This window comes from Babylonia areolata, chromosome 27 (genome assembly GCF_041734735.1).
Source record: "Babylonia areolata isolate BAREFJ2019XMU chromosome 27, ASM4173473v1, whole genome shotgun sequence".
Lineage (NCBI taxonomy): Eukaryota > Metazoa > Mollusca > Gastropoda > Neogastropoda > Buccinidae > Babylonia > Babylonia areolata.
In genome coordinates, this window is record NC_134902.1 from 27853124 (window position 1) to 27868114 (window position 14991).

The window sequence follows — 14991 nt, forward strand, 5'->3', positions numbered from 1 at the left end:
GCATCCATCTTTTTCTTTTTTTTCCTTTCTTTTTTATTCAGTTAAAGACATATTTCTATTGCTCTTACTTTCTCTTTATTGGTCAGTTCCACAGCAGAAGCAGGCACATCATCTGTTGCTGCAGATGCCAGCTTCTTGATGGCGTTGCTGATGGCTTTAAGGTCAATGGCAACCAGAGGTTTCAACCTCTTCTCTGCCTCTTTCCCCTCTGGTGGGGTGGTCAGCTGCAGCTCACACTCCTCCTCCAGGGGTGACATGTCCATGTCCATCACCTCTGTGGAGTCTTCAGACAGGTCAGCACCATCCATGTGGAACTGGTTGGAGGGAGACTTGGTGTGGTGCTCTCCAGGTGGGAGGGGGACTTTGAACACAGAGCCCAGTTCCCCACCATCCTTCTTGCTGCCGTGGTGGTGGTGGTGGTGGTCATTGTTCATGACGGAGAGCATGTTAGGGGCCACCACCAGGCCAGCCATTGTTTTGTCCTCACCCCCAATGGTGCCATCCTGCATGGCCACCATGTCTTGGGGGGGAGGGTGTGACATCATGTGCATGTCCGGCGGGGGGAGAGGGCCCGGTGGGGGAGGACCCATGTTGCCCATGTCCGGTGGCATGCCCGAGTGAGCTGACACAGGGAATGGCGGACCGTCCTCAAACCTCTCCTTCATTTGCCCTGGGGGGAAACCCTGGGGTGGAGGGTGCGGGGGGCCAGGTGGGGGCATGCCCTGACCAAACTGTGGCGGCATGACGCTCCCCGGAGGACCCCCCATCTCCATGCGGAACCTTGGGGGCATGGGTGGCCCCGGGGGCTGACTGGGGGGGAAAGGGCCGTTGCTGAAGGGGGGGCGATCCATCACCACATGGTTCACCATCATTGGGCGGGGAGGGTGGCCAAACCTCACAGGCTGCATGGGGATGCGCTGTGGTGGGGGCCCTAGCAATCCTCCTTCCCCAGGGGCAGGAACAACGAAGGGCCCCTCACCCATCAACCGTGGTGGGGGTGGAGGCCCCCCCATCATCTCTGGGGGTGGGTGTGCAGGGGGCGGGTGTGCCGAGTTGGGCATCCCGGGATACATGAACCTTTCACCATCATCGTCTGTTGGGTGGGCGGGGTCATAGACAGCCGCAGCCTCTTCCAGTGCTGCCTTCCGCCGGATAGGTGTGGGCAGCAACCCTTCCCCTTTCGACGGCAACACTTCTGGCCACCTGGGGGGTAGAGGTGGGGGTTCTGGGGGGTTCTCCATGGGCTCCTCTTCTGGCACCGGGGGGAGTGGAGGGTTCTCAAAGAAGGGGTGTGGCTGCAGCACTACTGGAACAGGTGCCAGTTCAGGCACTAGCACAGGCTGTGGGACAGGTATGTTCAGAGGCTGCGGCACAGGAATATTCTCTGTCTCTGGGATCGGGATATCCTCAGGTTTGGGAATCGGGATGTCTTGCGGTTCAGGAACTGGAATATCCACGGGTATTACTTCTGCTGCTTTCTCACACACCACCTCCACCCCTTGATGGTCTGATTTGTTATCTCTGAGTGGACTGTTCTGCATGACCTCTTCCACACTCCCTTCACTTTCATTGTCAGATTTCCCCCCACCAGCAGATTGCAATGTTGAGGGCGAGTCAGACGGATCCTCCAGCAAGGTGTCACTGGGTTTCCATGACTGTGACTGTTTCTGGCTGCTTTTCTGAGGCTCTGGCAGAGGTGAATCCTGTTTGCTGCTGCTCTTCTCCTTTTCAGGGGACTCTCTGCCTTTGTCGTCATCCCGGTGATAGCATCGTTTCTTACTTCTGCTGTGTTCAGCAGACTCTCGTTCATCACGGTTCTCTTTGTCCCAGCTGTCTTCCCTGCTGCGTTTTGGACTGCGAGACCTCGAGTGACTTCTGCGACGGCGCTCACGACTGCGATCTCGACGCCTCTTTCTGTGGGATGATCTCTCTCTGTCTGCAGACTTGTCCCTGGACCTGTCTCTGTGACGCCTCCGACGTGATGTTCGTTCACGAGAATACGACCTTGACCTTGACCGTTTTCGCCTCCGTTCTCTGGAATGACTGCGAGACCGGTGATGTCGCCTTCGAGAGGAACGGTCTGAAGACTTTCTGTCAGATTCAGATCGTCGATGAGAATCTGATCGTCTTTCATCCCTGCGCTCTTTCTCATGGCGCCGATGGTGTCTGTCAGAGTCCTCTTTCTCTCGACGCTCATCACGTATAACAATGCGTAAATCATGGCCATCCTGTTCAACAGTACGTTTCTTTTTAGAAGTCCTCGAAGACTCTGACACAGGAGCTTTAGAAGTCACACTGCTGCTTGGCACAATATCGTCGTCATCATCATCATCCACTATGAGAGTATCGATAGGTTCCTGAGGAGGGACCTCTATAATCTGTACATCATCATCACTATCATCGTCGTCATTAGCTTGCAACGTTTTGGAGTCCCCCTCCCCACCATCTTTCTCCCCACCACCTCTCTGGATCACCCGTGTCACCCCTAGAGCTGGACTCCCCTTCGAAGAAGTCTCCACAGAGGTAAGACCTGGAGTGGCATTATCATCTTTATCATCCAGATCAACACTCGTCTCCATGATATCGATGCCATCTTCTTCTCCATCTTCATTGGAGTTCTCTTCTCCGTTCTCCAATTTGCCATTATCCTGACGGTTCTTGGAGTTGTCGTTTTCTTCCTTGTCGCTACTCACTTCCATCACTGGAGCTGAATGACTGTCGTCATCACTGTTTCTCCTGTGGCAACTGGGACTAGACTGCGACTGGGGAACTGGGTCTCTGTTTGAAAGTTTCTCCCTGAGTGAGGAGGAGTCATCGCTCCTTCCCCCCTCAGCCCTCTCCCTCTTTTTGCTGTGGGAGTCCTCATCCCATTTCTCCACATCATCCGCAGACAGCTGCAGCACGTCGGATGCATCATCGTCTGAAAGAACAATTCAATAAAAAATAAATTTAAGTTTTGTTAACTTAGTTTCATTGTTTAAATAACGTACATAGGCACTTTTTTTCTTCCATTTCAATTACATGGAATCATAAGTAATAAGAAACATGAAATCACAACAAAATTTTCCAAACTATCCTCTGTCACAGAATCACTATCAAGAGTACTGTACAGCTCCTCTCAACTTTCATGCTAAACATAGCGCTACATTCTTATGCATCTAACCTAGACAATTACTGAGCATGGTAGGCCAACATTTTAACTCCACACAGGAGCACTATGTTTCACCTATGCACATTTCACTGATGCTCATTTTGCCTGCACATTTTGCCTAATCATGTCTCTCCTACAGACAAAGTATGTTTGTTTTGCTTACACCTTGTGCTGCAGATAACAGTATTGTAAATGCGTCTAAAATTTCCACCATTCTTTTGCTGTTCACAAAGGCGTCTCTTAATCCTTTTCAAGCTTTCACTCTGTCTGGGAATAATCGTTCTTGGTGCTCTTTGTGTTCACCAACAGCTTCAGAATTCAAAGACCGATTCAGTTTCCTTTTTTTTCTCCCTAATGCGTATACATTCTATGCCCAGTTGTATAATCAATAATTTATTTCTAGTCAGGTGAATAAAGCAGATCTATGCAAAATACAAGGACTGATTCTGTTTAAGAATGAAAGTTGAAAAAAGCTTCTGTAAGGAAATGCGGGCATGACTTAAGCTACTGGCAAAACCAATGTGGATGCATAGAAAAATCAAATATGAGTGTGTACACAAAACAACCATGTTGACATGATGATGGAAAAGCAGGAGGCCAGTTTTGAAGAACAAAGCGTAGGAGAAACACACAGAGGTGAAACATGTGGCACCCCTCCTCACACATGCATGAAAAACACTCACATACATATATTGTCCAAATTATGTGTGTGGTTATGATCCTGTAAAACTAAAAGCCAAAATTAAGATCCTACTGGTATTTTGTTGCTGCTACTCTTTACCAATGCAACAAACACTTTCTCTCGGCCTAACACTATCTATCTTCTACAAACATTCTGACAAGCTTTGGAAAAACTAGCTCTTCCCCTCAATTTTTCCATTAGGTCTAACATCTATCAGGCACATTAAGTGAATCACCACAATTCTTCCAATAATTCATCAGGCAACACATCTATATTAAGAGTTTCTGCAAATCTGACTTTCCAGACCACAACACTAACAACTAAGTCATTCTGTTGCAAAACATTTGCTTTATCTATAGTATATATTGTTGATTTCACTAATGTATCCAGCTGAAAGTACAATAACCATACACTTGTTATGAACACAATCTCTATCTCTCTCTGTATTTCTCTAGTCTCTTTCTTCCTTTTCAATCAGTTTTTAGTTACTTCAGAAAACTGAGCTACCATATAGGTGCAATTCTGTGTATAATTCAAAGACGGCTGACAGTGAAAGTTGAACACATGACAGTGTAGCTAACAACTAGATTATAGGTTTTCACCATGTACTCACCTTCATTCTCACCCGGCTCAGACTGCGGTGAAGGGCTGGACGAGTACTCTCCTTCCTCACGGACATCATCATCTTTGAATGAATACTCATCATCATCTCTCCCCGCAGACATAGACAAGGCTTCTTTCTCTTCACTGGAACTGAGCGCCGCTGTTCTGTCCTTGCCAGTGCTGTCCTTCACATCCTGAAAGGATGCAACATCCTCTGGTTTCCTGTCACTTTCTCCCCGAGCTGAGGGAGATGCTGCTTCCTCTGCAGCTGTATTTTCCTCTGCAGGTGATTCCTGGTCTGTAACAGCAACTGAATCTGCATCTGGAGAAGACGCCTCTTCTGGAATGGTGTTTTGTGTTGCCCCATTACATTCTTCATCTTCACTAGTATGTTCAACAGTATCACCACCTGCTGTAATGTTCTGTTCATGGGCAGGTGAAGCTGCCTGGCTGTTGTGATCTTGGACTTCAGCTCTCTCCTTGTCTTCAATCATCATTTCCTCAGCACCAAGGTCATCACTGTTTGAATGGTCAGCAGCATCTTCAGAAGTGTTCAGTTGAGCCTGGGGAGAGGAGGTCTCATCACCACTGGAGGAGGCTTCACAGGGAAGGGCATCCTGATGCACACAGGATGAACAAGTCTTGTCCATGCTCGTGTTTTTCTCTGCAGGGACTTGTGGCTTATCATCAGAATGACCCATACTGTCTGTGCAGATGTTTTCCTCTGGACAGTCTTGTGGTATGTCATCTGCAGAACAGATCTCATCAATGCCGGTGTCATACACTGCAGAGGGCGATGAAGCCTCATCTGCACAGCTATCCATCTGTGCAGGGGTAGAAGAGGCTTCACACACTGAGGTATCCTGTTGTACATGGGAGGCTGGGGTGCTAGGATCCTGAAAAAGGGGTAATGATGATTCACCTGTACTCGTCACTGGTTGTGCACAGGGTGGGGAAGCCTCATCCTGTGATAACTGTTCAGGTACATGGGAAGAGGCCTCATCTACGGGAATACGTTTCAGTCTATCGGGAGAAGAAGCAGCTCTATCTCTATTAGCATCTTTCACAACCTGCTCATTGTCCGAGTCACATGTGCCCTCCTCAAGGTCTTGGCTCTCATCCTGAGGGTTGAGATTGTCCAAAAATGTCTCTGACATTTCAAAATGGTCACTGTGTTCTGAGCTACACGTCTGTTTTTCTAAAGCATCATCTGCATTCTTCATTTCCTTTTCTGCTGCTCTTTGCATGTCCCCTTCTCCTTCCTCCTGATCCTCTTCAACATCCTGACTGGCATCCTGGGGGTTGAGATTGTCTAAGAATGTTTCTGACAGCTCATACTGAAAACTCTGTTCTGGGGAACTGGTTGCTTTCTGTGACACCGCCTCATTTTCATCCCCCATGTCCTCGCCTGTTGACTCACTGTGCACAGGAGAACCAGTCAAGTTCTTTAATACACCCTTTTCCTCCTCCGTCTCCTCCTCCTCCATTGTTTCACTGTGATCTAAAGAACAGGTTCCTCTTTCAGAAGCATCCTCCTTTTCACAGCACTCCTCTTCCCCTCCATCCTGTGCTCTGTGCTCTGGAGAACTTATCACAGCCTGCAAAACAGTTTCCCTTTCACCCTTCTCAACATTACCATCAATCACTGCCCTATCGGATGCTGGTTCTTGCTCATCATCCTGTCTCTCCTCTATGACCAGTCTGCTCTCTGAATCACTGTCATCGTTACCACTGTTATCATCACCACTGTCCACTTCTTGCACGTCAAAAGGATTGCTCTCATCCTGACTCACACATACATCATCCCGATCATCGTTAGTGGACATGTTCCCATCAGTTTCAAACCTTTCACTTCTGTGAAATATATCATCTAGTAAATCATTATCTTCCGCCGCAAGAAGCTCACCCCCATGTTCAGAACTCAAACTGGGTGAGCCCACACGCTTGGTTGGGGAACTGTGAGTTTCGACGTCTGTTTCAGTGGCTGTGCTGGCAGCACCCTCGTTTCCAGTGTTGCCCTCAGAGCAGAATTCCAGATCAATGACTATACGGTCAGACCCTGAGGAGCTGGAAGGGCCCTGATAGTGTGTCATGATGTGTTCAGTTAGCTGACTTTTGTATTCTAGTACAATGCTTGGAGGGCTGCTTTACATGGCGCTTGTCATACAGTCATCTCATTTTATGATGGCCGTTTTCTGAAACAGAAAAGAGAAACACATGGATACATGCAGACTGAGCAACATACAAACACCTAATGGCACATGCAAATCTACAAAAACACAAATGCATGCATGCATAAACACACATATACACCCATTCTCAAACACACAGAGATAATTCATAACTGTGCATAACTTTAGTATTCTCACACCAACCAAGAACTGCATCAGAATCATTGCAAAACGTTCTGCTCAATCTGTATTTAAAGTTTGTAAATTTTCAAGCAAAAAAAATCTCAGAAAAAGTGTCCCAAGTTCCAGGGCCTTGGCCCACAGAGGCCAGGAAAAAAAAAATAACACCTCTGATGATCTGCAATCAAACAGCAATGCTGTACTGTTACTGAATATCAATATTACACTTTGCCATTCCTAAAACCCACCCTTGCCCTCAAGCACTCCTCCCACCTACCAGCTGACCACAATAAAAAATACACCGACCACAATCAAAAATACAATCTGTTGACCAGACAGTATCAAATAAATCATGAGTGTTTGAATATCTTCTTTTGCATTGATGGATAAACAAACCATTCTTTCAGACAGACTTGTTTAGGCTTTTTTTTCTTTCTGAGCATGACCATTCAACAGCCATTTCCCTTTTCAAGGGCAGTACAAGCTGTGTGTATTTAACCCTCTATTTCTAGCCATCTATTTCTGAGAGGGACAAAACATCTTTTGTACACATTTTTTGTATTCTGCAGGCCTGTATAAATAATCAATAATTCAAACTTTTGAGCCTTCCTTCCTTCCCTCGAAGGTTGGCTCATATAATGATAAATATACTGATCTGGAAGAATGTGTGTGCGCGCACATGCGCGTGCACACACGCAAGCGCGCGCACGCACACACACACACACGCATGCATGCACGTACACACAGACACACACACACACACTTCAATAAATCTCTTGTTCAATTCACTCTAGCCTAAGACTTTTTAATTTTTGTGACACATTACTCACTCATCTGAGTGCAAATCACACACAACACATACTCTGCATAATAATATGCCACTTCCTTTAATCTCTCAAAACCACTAACCACTAAAGAACAAGGCCATGTTTGAAATGCAGCTGGCTTTACAACTATGGCCTGCACCCCAGGAATTCATAGATGAAGTAAGTTCATAACATCTGTCTTGTTTGTCTACAGGTATATTCCGATCTCCACACTTTAGTCTTAAGACCTAACAGTGCAAGAAAACCCATGTGGAAAATGCTGATTGATGAGGTCTGTATAATACGAAATAAACAGATAAATGGTAAAAGAATTATTGATATTTCAAGAGAAAGAGAGGGAGAGAGCGAATCTAATTGAAAGCTTCCATAACTAAATTACATTTTATCTATGTCAACTTGCTTACATTTTTATTAACTGAAACTATTCCTTGACCTTATTAACACTGAACTAAATTCAAGAGAAGAAAACATTATTCTCAACACAAAAATTTTACGTCCGTTAGTCCAGTGCATACTGAAATTCATCCAGTGGTCCACAAGAAAACATTATATGCACAAGGATGCACTTGTGTGTGCAGCACATGTGCACACATAACTGATACGTCTTTGTTTCCCAAGTCTGTTTCAATTCAAGACATGAAAATAACAACAAAAACAAACAAAAAGGAACCAGCTTCAGCAATATGAAAAACACATTTGAGACAAAAAAAGAGCCTCTCTCTAGTCCTCCACATGTCTAGGATCTGATAATCTTTTCACACTGGCTGGTGCACTCTGCAGTTCCACAGCTACCAGGAAGCATCCACAAGTTTAATACCAGAACCTACCAAGGATTGCATTGCATTGCATTGTATAGTATTGTGTTACTTTAATTAATGTTCCAACTGATTTCTCTGAGTAAAATTGAAGCTGCTCTTACCAGGTAAAGTGTGCCACCACAGTGCAGCACTATATTTGTTTTCTCTTTTTTTGCGTGTGTGTTTTTTCTGTCTGCCAGTGTATAATTTTTGTTTTAGTATTAAAGTGGAATTTTCTACAAAATCTTGCTTGGTAAATCCCCCACCCCCCCACCCCCCTCTTTTTTTTTTTTTTCTTTTTTTTTTCTTTTTTGGTTGCTGTGGGTTCTTTTACAAGTTGCACACAGGACACCAGTTTGTCGCATCATCCAAATGACAAGCACCCACCCCACTCAAGGTCCAGAAGACTTGAACCCCTGGACACTCTTCCTACTCCTAGCCAGGCACATGACTGCTAGGCCATCACTCAAGTCATTTCTATTGAAGTAATGCATGTGGGAAACAAGAAAATCATGTCAAGCACTTCACACTCAGAAGAGGACCAACAGCAACAATCAAATCACTTGACTGAATTCTAACTAACGAAATAACACCCCTAAGCAAAAACACCACAGACCAGGGGAGCAGGGACAGCTGGCTGAGGAGGGATTGGGGGTTTGGGGAGCCATGTTAAAATCAGAACTGGACACTGGAAGCAGTACCTAACCCCACCCTCCTGAAAAGTGCAGCCTCAGAATTTCGGATAAACTCCACAACTCAAATAAGAAATGATTTGTTGAGAAATCAACAACACACAGCTTAAACTACATCTGCTGTTCCAATCACACTTTTTATACTTCAACAGCATGCATGTGAGTGTGACGTGTGTGTGTGTGTGTGTGTGTGTGTGTGTGTGAACGTGTGTATGTGTGAAATTGTTCATGTATATGTGCATATGCATGCTATCTTTGCATGTCTCTGCCTGTTTTATGTCATTGTCTGCCAGTATGTGCCCAATTACTATGGAAATGCATAACAAAAAGATGGGGAATCAGAATAAATCTGATATAGTCAATTCGGTGGACTAAGAACAGTTTCTGCCACATTTACAACTGACATAACATCCACACAGCCCACGCTAAAACTTTCTGGACAGGCTTACAATCCAGAAAACATAAACTCTAATAAGAAAAAAAAATCAGTAAATAAATAAAAGGCCAAGCTGAAAGTCAGTGATAATAGTGAAAGGCAATCCTGTCAAACTCTGTGACACTCTTCTCTTCATCACCCGCCTCTCCCCTGAAGATCTTTTATCAGCTGCTTATCCCAGAGGGAGAGGGAGAAAAGTCCCGTGAGGAACAGAAAAATCAGGAATCAAATCTTGTTGCTTATACTATAGCCCAGTCGATCACATACTCCACTGGGGCTATTTCAGGGCTGTACACCTGTCAGTTCTTAAAACCAGTTGAAGAGAACAAAATCAGAAAGTATATCTCCACTGTAATTTGTTGCTGCTACACATTTTCAGTAAAGAAACAAAAAATAGTAATGAACTTTAAAATGGCATGCCCCTGGAACTAATCAAAATATCTGTAGAAAGTGTTCTTTTGTTTTGGGGGGTTTGTTTTTGTTTATTCCTGTTTGTTTTGTTTTTTGCTTTTTTTGTTTTGATTTGGTTTTTTTGTTGTTGGTCTTTTGTTGGTTTTTTGTTTTTGTTTTCTGTTTGTTTTTTGTTTGTTGGTTGGTTTTTTTTTGGTTGTGTGTGTGTCACTGTGTGTGTGTGCATGCACATTTGTGTGTATGTGAATAACTTCTAAAGAATAATTACATTCTGCATAAATTACTTAACGATTTACTATCACAACCTACACTGTTTCATTTCAAGACCTTTCTATGGTTTCTATCCTGACAGTATGGATGTCAGTGACCCAAGTCTTTCCATGAGACTTTGAGTCCAGTATCTAACAAGCCCTCTATGACAAAGTCGGAAAACTGCTGTAAAACTTATTCAAAGAAATCCATCTTAAAGCACAAACATGCCAGATATAACCATCTCATTGAAGCATGAAACACTGACTGACACTGCATGATGCAAGATTAACTCTTGTTTTCAGAAGTGATGCACCTTGTTCACTTTGGCTGCATCAAGTCTCGAAGGAGATGGGAAGTTTCAAAAGACTAATGTGGTTCGCTGGTTGCCACTTTGCCTACAAATCATTTATTTTCCACATTATTCTCTTATTTCCATATTATCAATATCATGCCATCAATTTTATAGCAAGAACAGGAATATCTATCTTCTATAGGCAGGTAGAGTATTTTAAGTCAAGCCAGCACCAAGTATGAGAACATTTTCAGCACAGCCAAACATACCATAGTTTGCACTGCAAACTCTTTTCCACCACTGAAAAGGCTACATCTATGAGGAAATCCCTTATTTCTTGATTCTACACACAAAAAATTTTTGTCACAGTCTAAAGGCAGCATAACGTTCTACAATTTTGGGCATCATGAAGATTTCGAGAAAAGACAACTTATTCAACCCCCCCCCACCCCCACCCCACCCACCCCCACTCCCCCGTAATGCCAGTCAATAGTTGAGACCTGTCTCAAGTGACCTACAGTCTGCTTGTTCTTTAATCAAACACTAGATTCTCTCAATTCTTTACTTTACTTTCAAAATTATTTTCCCTTTTTCAGTGCAACAAGTGCATGCTGGAAATGGGACCTCAGTTTATCGTCTCATCTGAATGACAAGACGCTCGGTTTTGATTTTCCGGTAAAACTTAGAAGAAAGTGCAAGACCAGGATTCAAATCCAGACCTAACGGACACTACCTTGTAAATGTCCAATATTTTGCAAATGCCCATCCTCCAGTTTGGGTTAAAACTGAGCATAGGGTATGATACCATAAAAATACCCGCCCCAATTTTGAAAAAAAAAAAAAATCATGAAAGAATGAGAACAGAGTTTGCTACTTCAGTATTTGGCATCATGTTGCTTTTCATACATAGATCATGAGATTAAGAGGGGGTGAGGGGAGTGCAACCATGATGCAGAGCCCCATTTTGGTAGCTAATGCTTTATTCTAGACTGTATGTACAGAAGGATAGGTCAGTCCCTTGACATACAGTTCTCCAAGTCAGTACCAGTCACCAGTATTCCTCAAAAAACATCTTACACAGCTGAATTCAAACTCTTGATTTTGGATCGTCCTACTGATATCAAGTTTAACAAGACACTTCTCACCCTTGGAGTAAATGTCAGGCTAGTACTTTCTAATAAAACTGAATTATGGACTGGGCTCCAACATTGGGTAAAATACCCAGTAAACAGCCAAGTTTGAGGTGAAATTTGTTTAAGGCAGGGGTTGGCACTTAAAAGGCAATTGACAGGGAGGAGAGAAATATTATGCCAAGTAGTCAGAGCGTTTACACACACACACACACGATGGAATTCATTTAATTCATTGTACTGGGTTGTCATATAGGCTGAAGTTACAATACACTGTTTGAAAGGGGAGTTTCAGTTGGACCTCAAGGATATTACATTGCGTGGTAATGTTACGCAAATTCATTTCAACATTGTCAGCATACAAACTTAATGGATGGGCTGGCTTTGCAATGAAAGACTATGGCAAACATTTAAAGAAAACAACATAAAAAATAGAGTCAAACCCCAGGCCCCACCCACCTTTAATGTGTATCCTGAATAAGGAAACCATTTCAATAACCTGGTCAGAAGTGGGGGTACAGGAAAGAATCATGATGGTAAAATAACACTGATTTCACACTGTCTTGCCTTTACACTTGATGGTGAAACACTGTCTTGGCAGATGAGACATATCCAAACATATGAAGGGAAAAAAACAAAAGGATGACCTTTCACTGAATCTTAAGTGTCATAGAAACATATATATTTTAAAAGGTGAAGCCTGTAGTGAGCCAACTTAAGACTCTGAAACCTCAGTCCTTGCCAACAGAGATCCAGTCCCATTTATCAAACTCTTGTGATTCACATTTGGTACACCAAAGAACATAATAGATCTCTTGTCTTACTGAAGATTCACAGACTCTAGAATGCACAAACAAAAAACTAACTGCCATAAGACTGTGCAAAGTTTACATCCAGAGGATGCTGGCCATTTCTTTGTGATCCATATCTAAACTCTGCTAAATGCACTTCTATATGTGATGTTATCATTTTCATTCAGCCCAAAGGTCCATCACATTTTTCATGGCTGGAAATCCAAGTTTTCATAATCTCAATTTCCTGTTTCTGGATAAAACTAGTTGTTGTTTGTTTGTTTGTTTTTTCTTGAAGCAATTTTTGTCCCCAATCAAGCCATCCCCACTTTTCCATAAGCCACAACTACCACAGACATATGCATGCCAACACAACACCAGAGCAAATTTTGTGCACGCCTTAGCACAGTCAACCCATAGGTATTGGCTGTCTGCTTTTTCATCTGTAAGTCTTGTCTTCTGTGACAAAGATTCATGTTTTGAAATCATAAAGTGTCTAGGATGACAAGCTTTTATTTATGCATTTGTCTGAGATGTATCCTGGGTAACTATGGACAATGTCCATGGGTGGGAGTAACGGATTTTTGCAATTCTGAAGTCTACAGCCAGGATCCCGAACCTTTTAACTGAAGTGCATGTCTCAATACAAAACAAAATACTAAGGAAGTGAAAAACATTACAAATAATAACAACAATATCACCAATATGGAAATCAGTATATAACGGAAATACTCCCACCCATACAATATCCAACACAGTGAACAGTGCTTCAATGAAATTGGGGTCACTAGCATGTACACCCTTCCAGTTCCATTCACCTGCATTGACTAGCTCATGTCTCTTGCATAAGACTCACCATTCAACACTTAATATTCTCTGAACTGGGGTCAGGGTAGGAGATATGGGCACTGCTACCCCTCCAAGTCCTTCCATCCCCCAAACCTACCCCCCAGGCTACTACTTATTAGTAAATATCACATTCTCATCATTCTGCACACATAAATTAATTCATCCTATCGAATGGGTGGGAGTGACTACTTGTCTTTATACTGAAACAATGTAAAATAAGGAGGGGGTGTGGGGGGGCAGGAATCACCAAAATGCAACACATAAACCAGTATAATATAGAAATAATCTCACCCATATGATTATTTTCAAAATAACATTCAACAACAACTTTAGTTTATCTCAAACATAACTTGTCATCTGCTTGAACTGTTTAAACACTGAATCCAAGATATAACTATAACTGTTGTTGCTGTTGTTTCTTCACTGATCAAATTTGACATTCCATGTGACAGTCAGTGAAAATGCAGAGAACTGGAAACACTGGACAGCCATATCCCAGAGGAGCCTCCTTGAGGGCAGAACTCTGTTCCAGTGTATCTGGACAGAAGCCTCTCTTGTGGGCAAAACTCTTTCACTGTAACTGGACAGAGGCCTCTCGGAGGGCAAAACTCTGTTCCAATGCATCTGGACTAAAGCTTTAACTACACTTCTAAGACATCTGCAGGCATGAGTTGACAGCTCTGTCTTGGCACCCGAGAGGCAATGGCCATTTCTGTTTGACACGAAAGGTGTTCATCCTCCCAGTTTGAAAACACAAGTCAAGACATCTGTCAGGTTGTTTCCTGAGCACTGAAGAGAAGAGACAACCCTGGCACTGAGGACAACCAGAGATTCAAATAATCCACCCCACATTGTTATCTAGTGCTTTGGCATCTCCTTTTTGAACACCACCACACCCAAGATCCCAATAATGGCTTTTTTTTTTCTTTTTCTTTTTTTTTTTTTAAATAATGATAATCATATTTCAACCTCCTCCCTTGAACTATCATTATATTTCAACCTCCTCCATTGAACTCGGAACCAGTGGTCAGCATGACTGCTATCATCTTCATGGGCAAAAAAAAGAAAAAAAGAAATTCAGCTGCAGCCAATGGACAGAGTTTCTGCTTTCCTGTATGTGCTATGTGGCAGAGACCTTCCACTCAAATGCTCATGTCTTAAGCCACATCAGATACTGTTCCAGAGCCTTGGACACCAAAGAGAACTCTTCACTAAGGTTATAGGAATTTCCGTAGGCCTGTCCAAATACCTCCTGCTGGAAAAGCCAATGCAGGTTTTCATGGTGTTTAAGTATTATGCTGTTCCAAACCCCATTGCCCTAACTGTCTTTTACCAATTATTCTTGTCAACCTCACTATAACAAACCAAACAAAACTAAAAGAAAAATGCATCTTTCAACTGACCCAAATTCAGTCTCACAGGATGATGGTGACAGTACAAGACTGAATTGGGAGTCAGCTGAAAGATATGCAACCATTATCTCTTGTATCTGAAGTTTAGAGAAATAAAATAAACAAGTTTACCACTGAAATATGGATATATAAGCAGATAAGCAAGCAAGTGAACAGCAGTTGGAAGGTTACACACAAACCTGCTTTGGTCACACCAGTGAATCGTGATTCATGCTTAAGATAAGAAGAAACTAAACAAATGAGGATCCTAACTCACAGGGGTTTTTTTCTTTATCTTTTTTCTTTTTGTAAAACCCATATACCAACAACCAAATT

The 14991-nt window shown here is 43.1% G+C and overlaps 1 protein-coding gene across 2 annotated transcripts in view; it reads right to left on the reverse strand.

Annotated features, from left to right (window-relative positions):
• LOC143301599 (uncharacterized) overlaps positions 1–14991 on the reverse strand; it is a 38816-nt gene that overhangs the window by 5533 nt on the left and 18292 nt on the right. For both annotated transcript variants that reach the window (XM_076615991.1, XM_076615992.1), the window contains exons 2-3: positions 4447–6631; positions 69–2920 (exon numbers count right to left, since the gene is read on the reverse strand). In XM_076615991.1, the coding sequence (XP_076472106.1) occupies positions 69–2920; positions 4447–6529 (4935 nt within the window). In that variant the 5' untranslated portion in view covers positions 6530–6631. The remainder of the gene's footprint in view (positions 1–68; positions 2921–4446; positions 6632–14991) is intronic.